General features: G+C 32.3%; 3 protein-coding genes across 6 annotated transcripts in view; 2 read left to right on the forward strand and 1 right to left on the reverse strand.

Moving 5' to 3' along the window:
- Positions 1–1,275, reverse strand: part of LOC119833142 (serine/threonine-protein kinase minibrain) — a 114,234-nt gene extending 112,959 nt beyond the window's left edge. The window contains exon 1 of one of the 3 annotated variants that reach the window (XR_005287936.1): positions 230–1,275. Coding sequence is in view for 2 of the 3 variants with exons in the window: in XM_038357064.1 (XP_038212992.1) it covers positions 230–293 (64 nt within the window). In the remaining variant the exon portion in view is untranslated. The remainder of the gene's footprint in view (positions 1–229) is intronic. The other 2 variants (XM_038357064.1, XM_038357066.1) reach the window with 2 other exon arrangements.
- An 885-nt stretch (positions 1,276–2,160) lies between these two features.
- On the forward strand, positions 2,161–12,974 carry LOC119832783 (nuclear RNA export factor 1). The gene is made up of 10 exons (XM_038356540.1): positions 2,161–2,531; positions 5,392–5,982; positions 6,527–6,717; positions 7,182–7,291; positions 8,454–8,490; positions 8,801–9,048; positions 9,304–9,472; positions 9,712–9,876; positions 10,241–10,422; positions 11,532–12,974. Exons 1-10 carry the CDS (start codon positions 2,477–2,479, stop codon positions 11,629–11,631), a joined length of 1,848 nt encoding a protein of 615 aa, XP_038212468.1. The 5' UTR covers positions 2,161–2,476; the 3' UTR covers positions 11,632–12,974.
- A 4,478-nt stretch (positions 12,975–17,452) lies between these two features.
- The window catches only part of LOC119832826 (inositol-trisphosphate 3-kinase B), a 110,926-nt gene continuing 105,559 nt past the window's right edge, over positions 17,453–22,819 (forward strand). Inside the window, exon 1 of one of the 2 annotated variants that reach the window (XM_038356607.1) lies at positions 17,453–17,596. The gene's annotated coding sequence lies outside the window, so the exon portion shown is untranslated. The remainder of the gene's footprint in view (positions 17,597–22,819) is intronic. The other variant, XM_038356606.1, reaches the window with a different exon arrangement.

Consider the following 22,819-nt stretch of genomic DNA (forward strand, 5'->3'; position numbering starts at 1 on the left):
ATTCAGGAAATCCCACGGGAACCATGTGTGAACTGTGTAAAAAATCGTAAATTTCTTTCTTTGACTACTAGGGAAAGGATTTAGGATAATTTTTATTCAAGAAATCCCACGGGAACCATGTTTGAACTGTGTAAAAAATCGTAAATTTCTTTCTTTGAGTACGCGTGAAAAGTGGCGGGCGTAAATGAAGTGTAATGTAAATAAATTATAAAAAAGAAAACAAACTTACATTTGTTTTTGGCATTTTCGTCCATCAGCATGTTGAAATGGTGGTGGCGGTTCCACGCTGCCATTTTGCCTTCGTGCGGAGCCCCGAGAAGCACCAGGGCCGCCCCGGCGGGCCCAACTCCGTCTAGGGGCTCCAGTGTCCTCAGTACACTAAACTTTGTCACACACTCATAACCCAAGAAACATAGCTAACACTCGCTCACTGGCTTAAAAACCCCGTCGCCTCTGACGGCGGTGTCATCGGCGCCAACTCGCGCCGCACATGCCTTCGCACTTCCGCTCACGCACTTAACGATGCACTCGCGTAAATAAGCACGATCAACACGACACGCGGTGATTCACCTCCGTTGCCTACAGCGCTCCGCACTGCAGAGTGCAGGCGGAATGTAGCGTGCGCCCGGCGCCCGCCAACCCTACCAGACTGACACCCAAACACTTCGTCGTCACGTGCGCTCCGGCCGCACCGACACCACCACAGCTATCCTCTATTCTTTGCGCACCAAAACAATAATGCACACGCGAGGAAATACCACCGTTCTATTTCAATTTATGAAAATAAATTGAACGCAATGTTACGGAATGCGACGAGAGCGAGCAAGACGGACGACGCGATATGCCTTCTTCGATCCGAATCAGACGGACTCGAATCGAACTCTCTAGCCGCGAACAAAATAATAACAAATATGCATGAGAGATGCTTGCTGTATTGTGCACGTGGGTTGCGTCACAGAGAAGTCATTTATTCCACCACGTTAAATAAAACAACTATCTGTACAGATTAACAATAATCTTGCATGGCTTTCAAGTAAAGCGAACCAGTGAACGATTTCAAAATTTTACGAAATACGAACTACACCATTAAACACACAAGTATCAAAACTGATCGATAGATTTAAAATTCACTAAAGCAATTATACCGTCACCAACTACACTATTTGTAAACAAAGCACAGCCCGTGTTACATTCAGTAAATTATTGGTTTTGGAACCAAAATCGCGAACGCGTTGATCAAGCGCGACAAGTAGGACAAAACATGGCAGACTTTACCAAAAGCACACGAACTTTGTCTTTGGTTCTTTTTATTTTTAAATTACGTTATTGCCAGTATCGAGGCGTGGATCAAAAGTTCAGAATATTAAATAAAATAAATAAAATCAATTGATGCTATTTAAAGCCTGTAATTTCAATACAATTTTTAGGATAAGTACCAAACCTTTTTATTAAAATTTTTACACAATTTAATACAATAGTCATTTGTTATAAGCCATAGACTACAAAATAGCCCAATGTTACCAGGTCTAACATTATGAGATACCTACTTTTTCGTGCCTTTACAACTATTTACAATACATAACATCTGATACTATTTATTAACAAAACACTAACATCTTACTTTTAAAACGTGAGAGCAAATGCAGTGTTATTAGAGAGCAAATGCAGTGTTATTATATTGAAATTTTTGACAAACGTAACTGTAGCCTTGAAATAAATGAAAGATATAGGGTGTTTAAGCTTTTATAAATTGCTTATTATGATAATTGAAAACATGTGAGCATGATTTTTTTTACTATTGTTAACATTTCGTGTAAATGATTAGAGAGTTTTTCCGTATGTGTCGGCAAAATAATAAATCATAGCAATACAGAAACCACAGACCTTTTTTAACTTCTACTGACAAATTGTTATTCACTGTCTTTTTTTACAGACTATACAAAAACATTCCCTCATAATAGTATGTATAATTACATTAAAATCACAATTTAATTTATGACTTAGTGTATATTTTTTAACAATCATTAATGATTTGAATAAGTGTCTATATATGAATTGGTTATTTATAGTGAGAGTTTATTTAATTTTTTTAAATTTCGACTTTCGATCCGATACTACGTAAGCCAGAGACTATAGTCTTAAGTCTACTACTACGGACTAGCTTTGTTAGCACGTCATATAATCTGAAACGCAATAAACGCTTAACGCAAGTCGTAACTCGTTCATATAGGTTTCATAACCTTTGTATAGTGATTAGTGACGCTTTTCAAGTCTCTTGCATTTGGTAACTTACGTTGTGCTTGAATATTACTATTTTGAAGGTTTGCAAAACAGTGTTGAAATATTCCCTGGGCAATAAGTAATACATACTTTCAATACCTTTGAAATATAGAGACTACCTCGTAGCGTCGTATTGTCTTTGTATGCCCTTTCAATAACCTGTGTTTGAAAATTTTTCAACATAAATAAATTCAATATGCCTAAACGTGGAGGAGGAAGAGTACGAAATTGGAAAGGAGGCGATCATTTTGGTAAGCAAATATATCTTTATTTTCTAATAAATATCAATGCTACGACATGTGGCTTTTACTAAGGTTGAAAACAACAGTCTTTGTAAACAAGTTAATTGCAAGAAAAATTTCCATATTTGCTCAAAATACAATAATAGCAAATATTTTGCTCCATATTGCAAGTATTCATTAATTTTGCTTCATATTACACGTGTAATCTCTTTTATTAATTTGTGGTTTAACTGTAATGATAAACTGTTGATAAGTAATTAAAATCAGGATATTCCTAGCATAGAAGACATTGCTTAAATTTAAGTTAATTACACTTGTATTAGTTAGTTACACTTGTGTGTTTTGTGTTGTCACTCATTGCTAGCATAGATATGTATGGAAAAATGCAGTTCACCTGCTATTGCTGAAATGTAATTCAAAAAACAGTGTCACTATATTTGTGGTTACTTTGCGTAGAAATTGAGTTTATCAAAATCCATGTTTATTAACAAGTATCAAAGAACCTACAGTTGCACAATTCTGAGAAGTGAAATGAGGAAAACATGTACAAAAACAATCTTTAAAGTGGGTTGCATATAGTGGTATAATTTGAGCACATTCAAAGCAGAAACCAACTTAATTTCTCTGTGTACAAATTTTAAAATATCACTGAATATGAAGGCTTGCATAGCTTTTTGTACAAATATATATTTTTTTTTTTTTATATGTCACAGTCGGCAATGGAGCTGGTGGGTCGCCTGATGGTAAGCGCTACCGCACCGCCCATGAACATTTGAAGAGGCGTAAGGTCAATTGCAGACCTTTCGCCTCTACAAATGGATTGCCGACTTTAATTGGGAAGGGATTAGGAAAGGATTGATGAGAGGAAAAAGGAAAGGACTAGGCAGGGTAAGGAAAAGGATATGGGCCTCCGGCTCCCACACTTTATTTTTTGTTCCCCCACTTTATTTGTGTTTTCATTAAATGCTTTCTAATTTATTATCGGTTTTTACTTGATTTACCAGCTAAAGCAGAGGTTACACAAACAGTGTATCCAATTCTGGGGTTATTTCACATATTTTTTTAAACCTAATTAAAACAAATTATGTCTTAACTGTATGTCATAAACCTTATTCTAATGAATTGCATACACATATTTGAATTTCCATTTAGTTTATTTAGTATTGAGGTTACCTCTTACAATAGAAATTATGATATATTTTAATAATGAGAATTTGTATATCAACAATCTATATTCATGAATTCATATGTAGATTCATGTGAAAGAAGAAAAATTTATAATCAATGTATAGATAGCCTCATCCAAAAACAAATTCCATCCGCACCTGCAGGATTTTTGGCAGTCCACCACCATATGCTTCACCTGCAACTTCTTTCCATGTACGGTGAAGCTTTGGAATAACTACCAAACTATGTTGTTCCTGTACAAATACAACATTGGAACCTTCAAGCAAAGAGTGTATATGTCTCTTAAAGGCTGGCAAAGTACCTCTAATACTTCTAACAAGTGTTCTATGTTTAGGTGGTGGTGACCACTAAACATTGGGTGGCCCATCTGCTCCTTTGCTTCCTATGTCATAAATTGATTTAAATTTTATCTAAATTTATGAACTAGTTGTGCGAGCTTGGTCTACTATATGGAATATGTTTGAAATTGTGTCCAGTCAAATATGTGGACACGAAACACAACATTGATAATTTTGTGGTACATATGCCTATGTCACTCAGTGTAATTGCAGCTTTCTAATGTTGAGAAAATTTTAGAAACCGGTCCAGCTGTTCACATGTGATGGCGTAACTGAAGGAAATAGGGATAATTTTTATACAGTGCAACCTTAATATAACGTACCTCAATATAACGATTTCCTCGATTTAACAAATTCTTCGTAATCCCCTTGAATTGTCCATAAAAGTCAATGTAAAATATCCCTTTACATTACGAACATTTTTTTGTGAACAACCTCTTTATAACGAATTCTAACTATTAAAAAGTTAGTCTCATAGTATGTGATTCATGTCGCGACAGGTTTCGACATGCTTTTTTTCGTCGAGCTTTGCGATCATTGTTGTTTAATGGAAAGTAATGTAAACACTGCTGCTCGTCACTATTGTTAAAGATTCAAGTTGAAATGGCTCAGAAACGTTAAAGATGTTCCTTATCGGATTATATATTTTTTTACCTCTTTATAACGAATTTTAGACCAACCTAACCTCAACAAACCTCAGTTCAATGAATTACTTGATATAACGAATATTTATTTGTTCCCTTCCGATTTGTTATATCGAAGTTGCACTGTATATGTAGATGATTTTGCTATGAGTAATTATAGGAATCCAGTTTCTTTGCTAGGAATGAAGATATTTAGTTGAAATTTTGTAACTGTTGCCTATCTTATAGCTTTGAATGAAAGCATTCTTTTTTATTCATTTTTGCAAAAAATGACCACCACACCAACATTCACCAACATTGCCAGGGTGAAGTAACACTGCAAATTCCAAAATGAGTACCAAGTTGTAGTATTTTATTTTCAACAATAATACAAGAAGTAATATGTCAATCCATCGAAAAATCCACGGATTTATTGAGTAACAAGGTCAAAATAAAAATAAAGTTGAATTTAGAATCTATTTTACCAGTTTCAAATTGACTTTTATAAAAACACTAGCTGCACCCGGTAAACGCTGTTCTGCCTTACTCTTATCATTTAGGGGTATGAAAAATAGATGTTGGCCGATTCTCATAGATACCGGATAAGCACAAAAAATTTCATCAAAATCGGTCAAGCTGTTTCGGTGGAGTATGGCAACGAAAACTGTGACAAGAGAATTATATAAATTAGAAGATATTAAGTTTTTACTTTTGTTACAGAACATGATGACCGTGCATTTAACAGTGGAACCAGACGAGTCATATTCAAACAAAACACCAATAAAGGAAAGAATAAATTTCGCAATTGGAATGATGCTAAACTGCTGTTGGACGATGATGTTGACATGGGGGCATCTGGGCACCTTCAGCACAGAAAAGGTTCTTACAGAGGAAGAGGGGGAAGACTTAACTCCCCACCTCCAAGAGCCCTCCATAAGAAAAAGTTTATCACAGGTGTATTACCATGGTATCAGATTACAATACCATATGGTGCGAAACATGAAAAAGATGTCATTTTCAAAGCCCTTTTAAGCCACATATCACCAGACATCTTTGTGCCACACTATTTCAAAATTGAAGGGAATGCAGCCATATTTTATGTGGATGATGTTAAAATAGCAGAGAAGCTGTTTCATGCTGATCGTAAAATTATGATGCCCAATGGATTCAAAATGATTTTGGTCGTCAGAAATTCTGTGCCAAGGATAAATATTAATGCTGAAATGCAAGAGAAAATGAAGTTGGCTATGGCGAAACGATATAACGCCGCAACCAAGGCATTAGACTTGACGAAGTTCCATGCTGATCCTGGTAAGTTTGCTTATGTCTATTTCATAGAAACTGTATTTCATTGTTTGTTACTCAATAGATTAAGGGAAGAGACAATTAACACAACTTAACTTAAAAATCCTGTACAATATATTATGGTGAATATGGTTTTGTTTTTGCATAGTTTGCGAGTAGTACCAAAGTTGGCACAAGAATAACTCTTAGTGACACAATGTCATTCACCTTAATTTTGAGTGGAGTAACATATGACTCACCATGTGTCGTCAGTCATCATGCACAAAAAATTCTGTATATATAAATTTATTTAATTTTTCCTCTTTAAAAGATTTTTGATATAATAATACAAGCAGTCTGTCCTGCATATATTCCGAGATCAAGGAATTTTTAATAAAGAAACAAACACGTATTTTGACTTTATAGTATCAGTATAGAATTTATTACTACCGTATATTTAGTTTAATTCAACATAGGCATAAAGTATTTTTAAACATAGTAACTTTTTCATTTATAATTTTAGAAGGAATTATGTGATTATGATGTATATAACCATTTCAATTGTTTTTAGAACTGGCTGATGTGTTCTGTGCACTATTTCGTCCAATCATAATGTTGGCTGCTATCGACATCATTGCTGAGAACATACCAGATTTGGAAGCATTAAACCTGAATGATAATAAACTACATGGTATTGAACACCTGAAGATACTGTCAACTAAGTTTAAGAATCTGAAGATATTATACATGGGTGATAATAGAGTAAGTGTAGCAGAAGTTTCCTGTTGTTTATATAGAATATGTGATTCATTTTTCCTTAGGGAAAAATAATGTTGGCATTCTATGACAACAACATCATACGCGAACTAAGTCAAAAGAAAATAGTTTGTTTTGATAGAGGCAGTATATTAAAAATGTTTCTATCGAAAAAATGATGATGATATAAAAACAAACAAATCATCATTAATTAAATGAACAAATTAAAACATGTCAAAATAATACAGATTTCTTTATTTTTCATTTATCGAAACTTTATCATGATGTGATTTATATAATTTAATATGATTACTTATTAAATTTGTAAGTGCTGAAAAGGCAGGTTTTTTTAAAAAAAGTGACATGGCTGTATGAAATAATTACTGAAATTCTGAAAAAGTATCTCTCAACATTCTCCCAGTATTTTTATTTTATACTCATCATAACAATACATTTTACTTGTGTTACAGATACCGTCCATAGCTGCGTTGGAACCACTGAAGTCACTGACCCTAGTGGAACTGTACCTCAAGGGCAATCCGCTGGTGAACAGGTTCAGTGACCATGAAACCTACATAAGGTAATATTGAGACATGCATCAGGCAGGATGTGCTGCCGTTTAACACATTGTAAGGTTACATTGGTCATGGACCATAAGTAGTACAATCTCAGCTTATAAAAGAGTATGTTACTCTTATAAACTGATTTGGGATATGTGGAAGGAAAAAGAATAAAGATGAAGATTAAACCCAGTTTTTGTATGCATGAAATTCTATCGCACATTTTAATATTCATCGATATATAAACAATTTACATTATGAAATAACTATACATTTGTTTTATATTTAAAATTAATCGTGTTTTAAATATATGATTAAATTTGAAATGTGCTATAACATAAACATAACATTCGAAATCCTCATTCGCTTATATCATTATTGCTTTATTACTGTTCTTAACAATTTCCTCTATTTTAATTAACCAAATTGATACATTACTCTATATTTTATTGTGGCTTTAAAAAGGTACCAATTGGTATGTTTTCAAGATTTTGATATGAATTTGGTTTGTTAAAATTGTTTCTATATTAAAAAAAAAATTACATTCATTTTGACTTGTCTTGGTCATCAATAGAAAAAAAAGGAAACAGTTTATACCTAACATATTGTAATGAAGTTTGTATTGAAAGATCATTCATAAATACTATCAATTTAGATTTATTCAATACTAAGGCCTTAGAATGTATTCTAAGCTTTCATGAAACATATACAAACTTTATTACTTCCGAAGAAACTAACAATCATATAAAAGCAGTAAGACTCTCTTGATTGAAGCATTTTGCTAAATCAGCTACATCTAAAAATAGAGTTGCCTATGTAACATGAGCAATTTCTAATTCAAATATTCATAGTAAAAAAGTCTAAATTCTTGTGTGGTATTAATAATTTTGTAGTTAGGTTGCTATAGCAACCTAACTCCAAAAAAACATGCACCTATTGTGTCATTTACATTTCTAGTTTTTGGATAATACTCATAAATTTTATCCACATACACAACTCTGTTACATAGACCACTTTATATATCCTAAACAGACCTTATCATGATGATAACTGTGTAGCCAAATGATTGAATGTGAGAGGGCCTTATATAGAGGGAATAATATAACTTAATACCAATATTTTATGTTTATGGGAGTTTCAGAGGAATTTTACAAGTATTGCCATATTCTTTGTTATCTTCAGTGACGTCCGGAAGAAGTTTCCGAAGCTGCTGAGATTGGTAAGTCGTATCAAAAGTACAGTCCTTCTTAGGAGTGGAAGAAAATAATTTATAAATATGTATAGAAAATGATCAAGTATCTGTTGAGCACCTTTTGTCCTATGTGATGATGTCTTTTATAATATACATTTCATGTACATTAATTACATTGGGCACTCAGCCGGTTTGCTAGTGAAGCTGCATTAATCCTCTCAGGAATTAAGAACCTAACTTTTTACTACTGAAAAACTTCAAAATACATTTAGTAGTTTTTTATCCATTACAAAAAAAGATTATTACATATCTGGTGAATACTATAAAATGTTTTAAGGACGGCGAGGACCTACCACCAGTCATCGGTTTCGACGTGAACGAAGAATTGAGTCTGCCGCCGCGACAACAGTCGTTCCTCATAGATCCCAACGGACAGGATCTCGTTAGGGAATTCCTCAAGCAATACTATGCTATATACGATTCGGAGTCCAGACAACCACTGCTGGATGCGTACCACGAGAGTGCAACTATGTCCTTGACTGTGGCCTATAAGAATTACGAGGAGAGGAATGTGGCTTCTTTGAAGTGAGTTTATTATGTTGTAATAACTAATTTAAGTATCCATTTTCAATATCTTGTAGTTGAAAAAATGTACCTTAAATTATATGTTTATGTTTAGTTTAGGTTATAATATATCTCATCATGGAATTATCTCATCATGGAACTGCATTTTAGACTTAGATTTTCATAATAATCTGCACATCCTTCTCTAGTTTATTGTTATTATTGTAATCTAATTTTTCGTATTTTTCTATTCCTTGTTTTTTTTTTTGTGTATAGGTTGCATGCATACATCCCAAACAGTCGGAACTTGCTAAGGATACAAGAGAGAGATTTGAGACGAAGGAGTTTGAAGACTGGCAGATTACAAGTTGTATCATTTTTATCAGACCTGCCCAAGACTACTCATGACTTGATGGGATTTGCTGTTGATCTAATAGTTTTTAGGGTAAGTTGCTATAATAGAAATTTTTTACCAATTAGAAAATGTAGTTTTAAAATGTCCCTAATATTGGCAATTTTTTTTTTCCATGAAGTGGTAGCTAACTATTAACCCAACCAGTTCTTTTGCTAACTATAATATAAAACACAGACATTGAAAAAAATATAGTTTTTGAATTATAATAAGGCCAGACCTGTAAATATGTTTTAGATATTAAAAATGTTTAGTAAATGTATCTTTTTCAGCCAACAATGATAGTGCTGACAATGAATGGAGTGTTCAAAGAGACGATGACGCCCAGAAATCCTACCAGATCGTTCCACAGAACATTCATCATAGTACCCAATGCAACAGGAGGTTTCTGCATTATGAACGACATGTTATCTGTCACTAACACTACCAAGGAGCAGGTAGGTTACGAGTTATGAGATAATGATATAGTATATAATAGTATAGTAACAGGTTGGGAGTTCAAGAGAGTTAGTGGTTTTACATTTTTTTTATTAAATAACCTGATGGTTATACCTCAATGCATGCTAAGCAAGTGATGTAATTTATCCCCTTATTTTATTTAAGACGTTGTAAGAGCACTCAGTCACATAAACATCATATTTTTATCATCATCGCAAGGAGAATAAGGATATGCTGCAGGAACCTTGTTCTTTTCGAGTTTTACATATAGCAATTGTCCTATATTTTAGTTTTTGGAAATATATATATATATTTTTTTTGCATTTATGAAGTGATAAATGATTTTATTGTTATTATCTACAGGAAGAAAAAGCGTTTTCGTCTTGTCCGCCTATAGCCGTTCCCGCGCCCGCTGTCGCTTGCGCTTCCGCTGCCGCTCCCGCCGCCGCTCAAGCGATAGCGACCCCGGGACAAGACGACACGCAAAAGATGATGCTCACCATGCTCAGCCAGCAGACGGGCATGAACGAGCACTGGAGTATTAAGTTAGTACTTAGTTCATTTAATGGTACACAAACCTGCATTCAAAATATAATGCACTAGTTGTAACCCGTGGTGTCACTCGCGTCGTACCCGTGTGAAATGTAGCCTATGTGCTAATCCAGACTATAGTCTATCTCTGTACTAAATTTCGGACAGATACGGACAGATAAGCTGTTTTTCGTGTAAGAGTAACAAACATCTATACATCTATCTATCCATCCTCAAAAATCGCGTTAACAATATTAGTAGGATAAATGTACAGTAAAACTTGGTTAAGTGGGACCTGGATAAGTGAGAAACCTCCGTAACTGGAACTCATGCTGAGGTCCCAACACTTTGGCACTGAATTACCTCTGTTAGTGGGACGAGGTAAACCTCTATATCTGGGATTTGTTCTTTCGATTTATCATCATAGTTACCTCTATAATTGAGACAGCGAGTAAATTTTATATGCATAAACCTCTGTAACTGAGATAACATTGTTTGTTTACTCATTCTTATTCTACCCACAAATTCCACACGCAATTCCAAGTACGTAAGTACAAATTTTGACCTTCAATTACCTTCAGTTTTAGTTTCGCTTTACTATCATACAAATGTTTATTTGAAAAATGTCAAAACGAAAGCTACAATCGTTATCATTACGTGAAAAACTGAAGTTAATATCCGTTTATGAAAGTGGGAAGACACGCGAAGAGACCTCTATTAATGGAACCCTCTGTAAATGAGACAGATATTTATTTATACCTGTATATCTGAGACACTGGGTAAGTGGAATACCTCTATAAGTGAAACGACATTGCAGGTCCCTTGATGTCTCACTTAACCAGGTTTCACATATGTATAGAGTATTTATGGACTATATGTGTAAACAGCATTAACCTTATATTTATCACTATTTAGTGTGCTACAAATTGGGTAATTGGATGATGGGTAATTTTTATTTATGTCATTTATTATACATTTCTTTTTAAAAATAATTTAAACATCAGCCCCCATTTGCCCCAATGAAACAGATAGTGAAGTTTTGTAAAACATCTACATACACTCTTTTGAACGATATGTAATTTGATGCAACTACATATTCTAATTGAATTTATAATTGTTACAGTTGTTTACAAGAAACGGGGTGGGACTTCCAAAGAGCACTGTTTATCTTCAATCAACTTCAGTCTGAAGGGAAAATTCCACCCGAAGCATTTGTTAAGTGAACAATTCAATGAAGACTGCAACACTTGTGAGGTGTTCAAATAGAGACTGTGAAAATTGTATATAATGTAAATAATATGTGTGAAAATGTTGCAAAAGATTAAACAACAAATGAAAAAAATACATACATAAAAGCAAGTTTTTTTGTTATGATAAGTGATTAGTTTAAAGTTAAAGATCCAATGTAATTATCACATACTTGTAAGCAAGTACTATTGATTAAACTATGTTTACTCTAATTTTTTTGCGTTATAAAATTGTGATTAAAATTATGATAAATTTAAAAGGAGTATTGTAGTTTAATAAGTAAATTACTGTAATTAATATCTGATTGTTTAAAAAAAAAACTGAAATATTTGTTATGTAGTTCTCTGATTTTTTCTAACAATTACTTCACTTTTTTTCTCTTGGTAGTGTATTTAGAATGATATGTTTTTGATTAACTGTATCTGTATAAGTTATAAAATGATTGTGTTATATTTATGGTCTGTAGAAAAATGTTATTTTTGTTAAATGTATATAATATTATGTTTATGTACATTTACCATTTTAAAGCATTTTACTTACTTGTGAGTTTTTTTGTTTGCCACAATTGTGAATATACAATTGTCAATTGAGTGTGTATACCAATTTGAAGTACTTAGTCTCGAATATATCCTTACGTATTGGCTACAATGATACATTATGTTTTGTTGTTTATTTCAGATTTATAGCTAACATTTTCCTAGTATTCTGTATAGTTTTTATTCTGGATTTCTTCAACTGTGGCCAATATTTTGTCAAAACTAACATTTTATTGTCATAAAAATTCTCTCTCAACTCTGAGTACATAATGTTATGTAGTTGTATTTTAGTAATATTGTATGTTTAATTCAAATATTTTGTATGTATGTATATGTATATGAAAAAAAAGTAAGTCTATTTTCAAAAAAACATTTGATTTGTTGAATAAGTGCACAATTTTGAAATGTCGATACACGAATGCAAGAAAAGAGTGACTTGCACGAAAAAAGAATTCAATTTAAAAAAAATGTAATTAGTATTTCTTTGGGATTGGGAGATGCACAAGTTGAAGCTATGGCAGACCCAAAACGGCCGGTTTTTTGATGCCTTTAAGCCCAATTGTGGGTGATGGTTTGGTCGGAATGACCCTTGGAATATAATGTGGCGGAACCCCGTGGAATATTTTTTTTATAGATTCCTGTGGGCTAGCTGCATGGTTTACCAGTTTTTTGGCTCGCTTTACTTGGCCGAAGTGATGGGCGCCGGCTCTATAGTGCAGGGTAGATACGGAGGAGCTTAGGCTTTGAGTTTGAGACTTATGAATAAAAGTTTTTTTTTAATATGACTTTGTTTTATTGTCCAGCTTTGAGAACTTTAGTCACAATTTAGATTTTGTTTTAAACGGATTGCCAACTATATTTTTCCAGTTCAGGTACATATAGTGAGAATAACAATTTATGTAACAGAAAAATTATAGCTGCCTATCTCTGCGTTGCGTTGCATTTGCGTGATGTTTCGCATCTTTCGTTTTGTTTATCACAAAAAATTTGGCAGTAGTAGTTTTAATATTTCAGTTAAAAATTTACTTATTAATTTATTTATTAGTTGTTTGTTTTTTTTTTAATTTTGAACATTAGTTACTATAAACAAATTATATACTACATCGATATGGCCATGGCCCCGGGCAGCAAGGAAAGCAAAATCTCCAAATATAGTTTGTAAAGTTATTTGAAGTTCCGTGCCAAAATTTAGAAAATATATATTTTTTAAGTTAAACCTAATTTGAAATCCTCCAGTTGTCCTAAGTACATACAGTCCTTCATTTGAAATAGCGTGCACGAATTTGAAAGTGGTCTGGTGACAGACAGACGGACGAACTGATTGACGGACATCAGTCTTAGTAGTAGGGTCCCGTTTGGGTGTGGAACCCTGTGAAGAGTTACTACTGTTGAATATATTATATTTCTTTTCTTATGAACAGTTTTTTTATTATTGTAAATACAATGCTAATTTAGAGATAAGAACAATTAATTTCCATTCTACAACATTTACATACTTAATCTGATACGTTCACTAACGTCATAGTTATACTCGTTTTAATCTAGAATCTAGATTGTACCATAAACAGTTTTATATAACAATAAATAGATATATTGTTTTATTTTATTTATTTCTTAATAGGATTGTATATAAGCACAGTCTTAGTGATATTAATTGATTAGATACCTCTTATTTAGTGAAAAAAGTGCTTGCCGTTAATATAAATACAATAAACTCCTCTGAAAAATCTGGACCAATTTTCATGAAATTCTGTTGCCCGGCCCGGTGGTTCCGCGGTTTTAATAATGAGGTTAGGTTTACTGTATCATTATTCTCCACAGATTAGGTAGTGTTGTTTTTTTTAGTGAAGAATGAGCCGTGAGTTATGGTGAATTCCAAAACCCCACTGTGTTCTGTAGATCCGATTTGGTAAAGGGGCCACGGGAGCTGGTTAGTATACGTCTGCGAACCCCTCGGCGGCAGCCCGATACCGAGACACTAGATAGGTACCAATATGTATTTGAGTACGTTCTTAAGAGTCCAAACATATTATAACGTTATATTTATATTGTATATAATTCAATGAAAATACGTCTCCTCCATCAAACTGAATTTTAGTTTAAAGATGTTTTTTTATGATTTTGTTTTTCTCTATAATTAACCGAACGAACGATGCAATAAAAGTAGGGCGCATATGGTTTTAACATAAAAATTAGTTGGTTCGTTATCGGGTGTATATAATTATATTATGTTTGCCCGGATGAGGTAAGCAAATTTTCGTAACCCTTGATACAGTTTCTTTTCTTTTCAAAAGTATCCCTAATTTTTAAATGCTATAAAATATTTGTAACAGTCTAGGGTATGGGAAGAGTTTATGAAATGACCTAAAATCGTATAACAACGAAGCATCCATCTTGGATCTTATGTGTTTAAATAATGATTACACTACCTACAATTAAGGTTAGCAATGAGAAATCTTCCGAGGCGCAATCTGGAGCTGTTGACTGAAGATAACTGCGTATGTAATGCTGACAAAGCAAATAGTGGAATTTTACATTCCTTTAATTGCAATAACATGTTATGGTGTTCATTATAACGGTTTGTATTATATTATTAAATCTTCATACATTTAAAAAATATTTCAAAAAGGAGAAAGTTCTTTGACGGTGTTCTGATGATTATTTTTTAGCCTTCTGTATGGTCAATTTTAAATTTGGTTTAGCTCTGACTGTTTGAAGACGGTTTAGTTTTTATTAAAAATAATAATTAGGTGAACGGATAAAGTCGCACGATTTTGTACCTCGTAAATTTTTGGTAATATAATTCTGTTAGTTAGGTATCTAACTTAATATCATGTTTGTGGTTAGAGAAAATCTTTTATAATAAGTTTACCTACAAAGTAGGAACTTGTATACATTGATAGTTCTATTTATGGGGAGAAATCAGAATTACTTGACACTAGACAGCATTTTATTTTTTGCTTTCGTTGGGGGACTCGGTAGGTACTGTCTATCGATTAAAATGAGTTCTATAGTGGACGCTCCATATAAACAAAAGAGTTTATTTACGAATGTGTCAAATGCATGACAGTGTGTCTTAAGTTTTTTAATAATTATATACCTCCTCCTTAAATAAACTATAGGTTATATATAATTTATTTAAGTTGCATAAGAGGAGTATGCAATTCGCCCATTTTTTAAAAAGGATTAAAGAGCTGCTTCACGTATAATATAAATCATGACCGTGCCACAGATAACATAATAATATAAATTTGCTAAAAAATCTTTGCTACCATGATTTTATTCGATGAACAATGTCTATTGAGAGATTTATTTTCATGATAATTTTCTTAAAGTTTTTATTCGAAAATGAGAAATATTTGTCGTGATACATGTTAATTTATGTTTTAATATATCTATGATATAAACAATGTCACAGTATGTATATAACTAATACTTGTCTATTAAGTCGACCAATGTTTTTAATTGTGATTTTGTCATATTAAAAATATTTTACGTTAATTATATTGTTAAAGTAGGTAGCTATGGTGTTTACACCCTATTTATAGATTTTACTCAAGAAATCTCAGAGGAGTAAACAATGATATGGACTTAATATGATTATTATGACCATAGATAAGATATATCACGGTTTTGCGTCACGGATTGTTTACCCGTGTCAAGAACCCTGTGAAGTCATTCTTGGCTTCGGTTAAACCATTATGTATACTGTGGTTAAACGCTCTGAATATAATCTCATCATTGTAAATTATATTAAAAATCCTTTATCAAAATAGGTATAGTTCTCGAAAAATTCATTGCAAATTGCAAATGTAGAATTAAACGAACTTACCTGAAGTGAAGTTCTTTTTTAATTATACGACTAAATTGGTCCAATGTTTCGCGGCACCAATGCGGGGTCTGTCACAGTTAATTACAACATCTTGGACCAAGTCAGAAGTATAATTTATTAGCTATTTATTAATGAGTTTCAAGAAAACCTGCAGGGTAAGGTGAAATGATTTGGATTTTTAGAAAAAAACATGATATTAGGTTTGAATTGATTTAGATGGGTTTTTGGAAAAATGAAAATGGTATGATATAAATGGTATTAAAAAATAAATTAAGTGTTATTTGATAAGTTTAAACAATCGGGCAGTGGATTCTTGTATTAATGTCGAGATGTACGCATCTAAAATCGTAAAAATCTCATACTGCCCCTTCTGTAATCAACAAAATACAGAAATTTGTAGTCCACGCGGGAAAGCTATGTTACAAATAGGAATTAATTATAACGATAGTGTGTATTCCTGTAAGAAACGAAAGTGAAAACCGTATCTTAATTTAATACAATTTTATATTATAATAATAGAAATTAACTTTCTCCTACTTTAAATAATTAAGTAACGCCGACATTGTCTTTTACGTGGTAGAAAGCACTTTTTAATTTCAAAACAATCTATTTGAGATTGTATGAATCTCGGAAGCATTAATTATTTAATAAATAATAGCTACGCGATTATTACAGGAAACATTGATGGCAAATCTTAAATTGAAATCAAGGCGATAAATTTTATTTATAATAGTATTTAATTAATTACTTAAGTTATTTATTTTCTCAATTTTTTTAAGTTTAAAATGGGGCTACGTCGTGTATGTGTTGTTTAGAATTATCGTATTAGAAATCTCGTTACGTTTTTACGTATATTTTTTGTATTTGTCATTAGGCAGTGTGGATGACGAACGAAGGCTTTGACTCTTGGATTAATTTCCATGGATGTTGTCTTTATAACATGAAAAACTTAGAAAATATGCGAGTTAAATACATCTTTTGCTTTAATACATAATGCACGCACAATTTTATGCACCAATTTATTCAAATAAATAAAAAAACCGTTCCCAATACCAAATTCTATCCTACTGTCTAATATTAAAAACGTGAAAGTTTTTGAGGATGGATTATTCACGCGAAAAACATTGAACGAATTTTGATGATACTTGGCAGTTTATGTAGCATATATACCAGATTACACATAAACTTAAGAATTATAGAAATCTGTTGCACGCAGGTATAACCGAGCGGCAAAACTAGTCATACATAAAATTATTGTTATCCCTAATAGCATACTGTATTTGTGTCTTCTTAAACTAGTTGCTTAGATTATTAGAGTTTCAAACAATCTGTATCAAAATTGTAGCTCGACTGTGCAAATTTCAGCACACGAACACGCAGGCAGCACCTTTCCCGTGTGTACACAGCTCAACATTGCTTTTACCTTGCGTTTATCTAGATTTTATCTAAGGTGGCCGTTCGCCGCAGTCGCTGTTAATACCCGTTCAGAGGCAGTCGTGGGTCCGAGTTATTGGGATAATTGCTGTGTTTGTGTAGTGTAACGGTGCGGGCCAACAACGAGGTCAGTGCAGTGTACGTTAACCCTTCATTGTTTATATTCGCGAGCCTTGACGGGAGTTGTGCGGTGTTTCGTTTAGATGGTAGATTTGGGGTTCTGCCCCGGGCAAAACTGGGTATTGGCAACCGCACGCATATGCGTGGTCTTTAGTTGGTACTTTTCCAGCAACTTGCAAAAAACATATTATGTATATAATTTCAAACGTGTTGTTGTTTTGAAATGGCATTTTTAATCTTAATATGATATCTAGTTCTATGTAGCTTTTCAGTATCTATGAGACATAAATTTATTTTCAAATATAAGTTGAGATGCTTCCTATAGCTAAGCGGTTAGAAAGAATTTTCTCGAAATATCTCTAATGTTTAGTCATTCTCCGTGATTTACTCTTAACGCTTGATTTGACAAACAGTTCGAATAGCTGGTTGTTTTTGTTGTTAATAAAAATGTGTACTATTGATTTCTACACTAAATATGTAAAAGTCAATCGTAAATTATTTTAACCATATCCGAGGAATTTGATAAACAATGCTCCATATTTCTTTTGTTAAGACGCGACGTCAGTTATTTTTATAAATATTTATATACAATTATGCAAATGATGCAATCATGTAACCGGACCAAATGCATATTTTCATTCAGTAAAATAAACAACTTAACTAATAATAAACTTAACTAATAATATTAGTACAGATGGGTTTGTTATTTTTGAAAGAATAAAAAGAATACAAGAAATAATTGTCATTAACACGCTTTTATTATCTTCGCCTGTTCGGTTTATGTATCGGACTTATTTAGGCTTGATTTTGACCCAGTTGATACAGACAGATTTAATTAAAACTTCGTACACTTATCCCGGATCGGTGACAATATAATTATTCCATGAATTTATTATTTTAATATTATCCTGATTAGGATAGCCTGGATTAAATAATTTTCGTACACATATACTACTTTCTACCATTCCTACTAATACTATATATGCGAAAGTTTATAAGGATGTGTGTGTGTTTGTTACTCGTTCATGTAAAAACTACTGAACCGATTGGAATGAAATTTGGTACGTGGACAGCTGGACAACTGGAATAACATATAGGCAACTTTTTATCCCGATATTCCTACCGGTTAAAGCGTGTATTTAGTTTTTTTTAACTTTATTAATTTGGGCGATAAATTTATTATCATTGAAGAAGTTACATAGATATTAGATATAAGGAATAACCATTTTGTTATTGGTTACTCTGGTAGTCTTATCATCATCAACACCATATATCAAAAACAAACACTGTATCCAACAATGAACAAGGGAAATCGTTATCACAAAAAAATGCACTTTCCAATATTAATGAATCCTAGATAAAAGTAACATGTAAGGAAGTTGTTTTGCGTTTTTTAAACATCGCGTGTTGTAGCACGGAATTATTGTCAACATTTGCCTTCCGAGTCGTTTAAGTAATTGGACAATTGAATTACAATTGTAAATGTTACATGCATGGTGTTTGATAATATTCATGAATTGAATTTTAAATTTCTGCCTAATAACACTAATGGTAAGAAATTATAAGTGTAGGAAATGCTAACGACAGGAACAATTTTTCTTCGTATTGATTTAATTACAAATAGTTTAATTTAATTGTTGATCGTTAATTTTGTGTGATTCGTGAACAATGTTTCGTTTAGAAATTGAAAACTTGTGAACGGATTTCGTGATTTATTCATTATATTATTTAACCCGACGTTTCGAACACCTTATTTGCTGAATGTAAAGAATAAAATCAAACATAAGAAAATACAATAATATTTCGTGTTTATATCAACTTTACCAGTTTCGCATTTTGCAAACTATACAAAAATCCACGGTCATAAATTGGATGGGTTATTATTTTTGATTAATTACCTCTAGCCTTATAACTAAGTATTATTGTACAGAACCGTCGCGTTGCGAGTCAGACTCTAACTTGATTGACTTTTTTTTATATATTTTAAATAACTTAAAGACAAATATTGCATTTTTTTTAGTGTAAATAAAGCTTAATAGGCATATTATACCTAAATTAATTAATTGATACCAAATATATTTTTAATGGTATGTTTCGCATAAAATGGCAGTAATTAATCAATGAGTAGGACATTAACGAAACTATGATAAATATTTTATTCAACTTTATTTTTTGACGCTAACGTTTATTTTTAATTAAGAAAGAGATTTTATATATTTGTGAATATGAAAATATCGTAAAGGTAACAAATGTTAAAAATATAACGATTTTTATAAAGAGCGAGGAACACTTTTTAAATATTTCAATTCAATTCAAGATGGCCAGTTTCATCTATCCATAGAGCTTTGCAGAGGAGCTAGAAAACAGTATTTTATTTGAAGATTCTTCTTCATGAGTAGATCAGAATATTGATATAAAGTGTATTATTAAAGTATATTATATATATATTTCGATAAACTAGTTTTTGTCATTGCAAATACTTTCACGCATTTCTTAATAAATCGAGGTAAATAAAACCAGATTTGTTATGGTCAATATAAACAATTCGAGATGGTGAGATTGCAGCATTCACAGAAACCAGTTGCGAATTTGATTGAAGTAGGCCAAGATCCCACTGCTCCATTCTGTATTTGTTTGTTTTTTTTTATGAATAAAATCTAAATATATATGTTCTTAATACAAATGTAGTCCCGTGTCGCCCAGTGGAGTATAGGGCAGATGATATGATGGTTTTCTTTATGGACGAGCAGATGATCAGCCTTCTATGTCCTGACAGGCATAACTGGCTCCCGTGGCCTTCACTAAAGGGGCCCGACGGAACACACGGGGTTTTGGTCGTTTGGAATCCAACATAACCCTTTTTCCCGTGGCCGTGGGTATTAATTTCAAGATTTTATCTATAGCACGATTCACAAAAAGAAGGCTGAGACTTTTTTTTGACAGTTCACATCGGGAATCGAACCCGACAGCCCACAGATCTACGTTCACGCGTTAACTACTGACCCAAGGAGGCGGTTAAATAAAAAAAGAATATTTAAGAAGAAGGTATGAAATAGTTAAGTGACAGGTTGAAGTTAATAATTAACTACAAATAATTTTTATTAATATTTTTTGTAATGGTTATTTTTTGATTAACATCATATTATCACAGAAAGGATCAATATTATATATTAAATTTCACATCGAAACAAAAAAAAATACAGATTTCTGTAATTAAATAACATAAATATCTAAATTTGTTTATTCTTTGGACATAGGCCAATTCTAAATGTTTACACCTTTTACAGTTAGATAACCGCGGTGGCATTGGTATACATTATTGGTATTATTGGTATACATATTATGGCTGGTATAAATTATTTTCTATTGTTTACATAATTTCCTTTAAATTAAAAAAAAAAACTTTATTGTCGGTTATTTGTTTTATTTTTTTTTTATTTTAAAAGTTATATAAGCAAGTTAATGTCATCGAATAAATCTACTATATAAAAATAAGTCGGGTTTTCCTTCCTGACGCTATAACTCCAGAACGCACGAACCGATTTCCACGGTTTTGCATTCGTTGGAAAGGTCTTGGGCGTCGTGAGGTTTATAGCAAAGAAAATTCCGGAAAAATTTCAACAGAAAAGCGGGAAAAACGAAGCCATCTGGTGGCGAAACGGAGTTCGCCGAGTTTGCTAGTCGTGTATAAAACTCGTCAGATCTTGGTCTATAAGTTGTCTGAATGCAATGTGTAAAAGGCGAGAAAATATTAGTGGGTTAGTTGAAGGCTTTATTAAGTAACATCAAAATATTTAAGTCATATTCAATTAATATTAAAAAAAGCGATTTTCTTTATAACTTTAAAATATAATTTATTCACAATGAAGAAATCTTTAAAAAGTTTTAGTTTTTACTATTTAATGTATAAATATTATTATTATTTAAAATAGTTACCATGATATCTGCAAGTATATACTTAAAGCGTTCATTTAATTTATTTAACCGTAATATCATTTATCATCCAAGAATTTAATTCAACAGTTGATGTGCTCTATTCCGTCTATTTTATCTCGCAATGTGAAATCCTATCCTATTCTACTATCTTACTAATATTATAAACGCGAAAGTTTGTAAGGATGTGTGTCTTTGTTACTCTTTCACGCAAATACTATAGAACCGATTGCAATGAAATTTGGCACGTAGACAGCTGGACAACTGGAATAACATATAGGCAACTTTTTATCCCGATATTCCTACGTGATACGGACTTACACGGGTGAAACCGCGGGGCACAGTACGATATAATTTTCATGTCGTCAAACATAACGTTATAATTATTTTAGGTACGAACCTGTGTATATACAGGTTCATGTATGTATTTCGTAAAACGTAATGACTGTATTTATTGTATGCTGTACACTATCTCGGACAATGGTGCATTAAACTGCATTTAATAGCGGAATCTCACACACATACCGTTTTTATGATAAGTGCAATGATCTAGCTGTTACTTTTCTTTAGAACCTAAATTCAATCATGCAAGAAAAATAGACATGGGTTCTTATATGAATGTCTGCAATCTTTGTTTTATTGTATGAGGTTTTTACTTTTAAGAGGTTGTGTTATATTCATTACATTTGGAAGATTGGAAGACAATATACTATATATTGAAGTATATTAATAATAGTGTGTACAATAGAACGTATAATTAGTATCTTATCAATTAATAGAAAATTTAAATAAAGAGAATTGAAATTGTGTGTCGATTATTTAATTAAAAATCTACCTAAGAATTATTATCAGGTCCTTTTAAATGTACGATCGCGGTAGGCGGGTACTTCTACACGTATTCTATTATTTTCACAATCTTCTAATTATAACAAACTTGGTTTAGTATTACGTCCTCATTAAGACATAATAATTAGTTCCTATTAATCCAAAACACATATTTTACATGTATTTCTATTATATACCTCTACATATCTTCTTTGTACTAATGGATGGAATTGATTTAAATATGAAATAGATATTCTTCTTTCCTATAACAATTATTTATTATTTGCCACGCGCTCGTTCCGGCTCCGCCCGGGTACAAGATTCCTGTTTTATCCCAAGGGAGCATTTAATCGAGATAAAAAGTATTCACCCAAGTCAGCTCATACCAAATTTCAATACCAAATTTCATGAAAATCCGTTCAGTACTTTCAGCGTGATTGACAGACATACCTCTAAACAAACAGTCTTTCACATTCATAATAT

This window comes from Zerene cesonia, chromosome 16 (assembly GCF_012273895.1).
Source record: "Zerene cesonia ecotype Mississippi chromosome 16, Zerene_cesonia_1.1, whole genome shotgun sequence".
Classification (NCBI taxonomy): domain Eukaryota; kingdom Metazoa; phylum Arthropoda; class Insecta; order Lepidoptera; family Pieridae; genus Zerene; species Zerene cesonia.

Bases quoted from the DNA above. Each gene is read 5' to 3' on its own strand.
- LOC119832783 (XM_038356540.1), top strand. From the start codon at position 2,477: ATGCCTAAACGTGGAGGAGGAAGAGTACGAAATTGGAAAGGAGGCGAT. The intron at 2,532-5,391 runs GTAAGCAAATAT...CTTTTGTTACAG, and splicing joins GAAAGGAGGCGATCATTTTG to AACATGATGACCGTGCATTT. The intron at 10,423-11,531 runs GTTAGTACTTAG...TAATTGTTACAG, and splicing joins AACGAGCACTGGAGTATTAA to TTGTTTACAAGAAACGGGGT.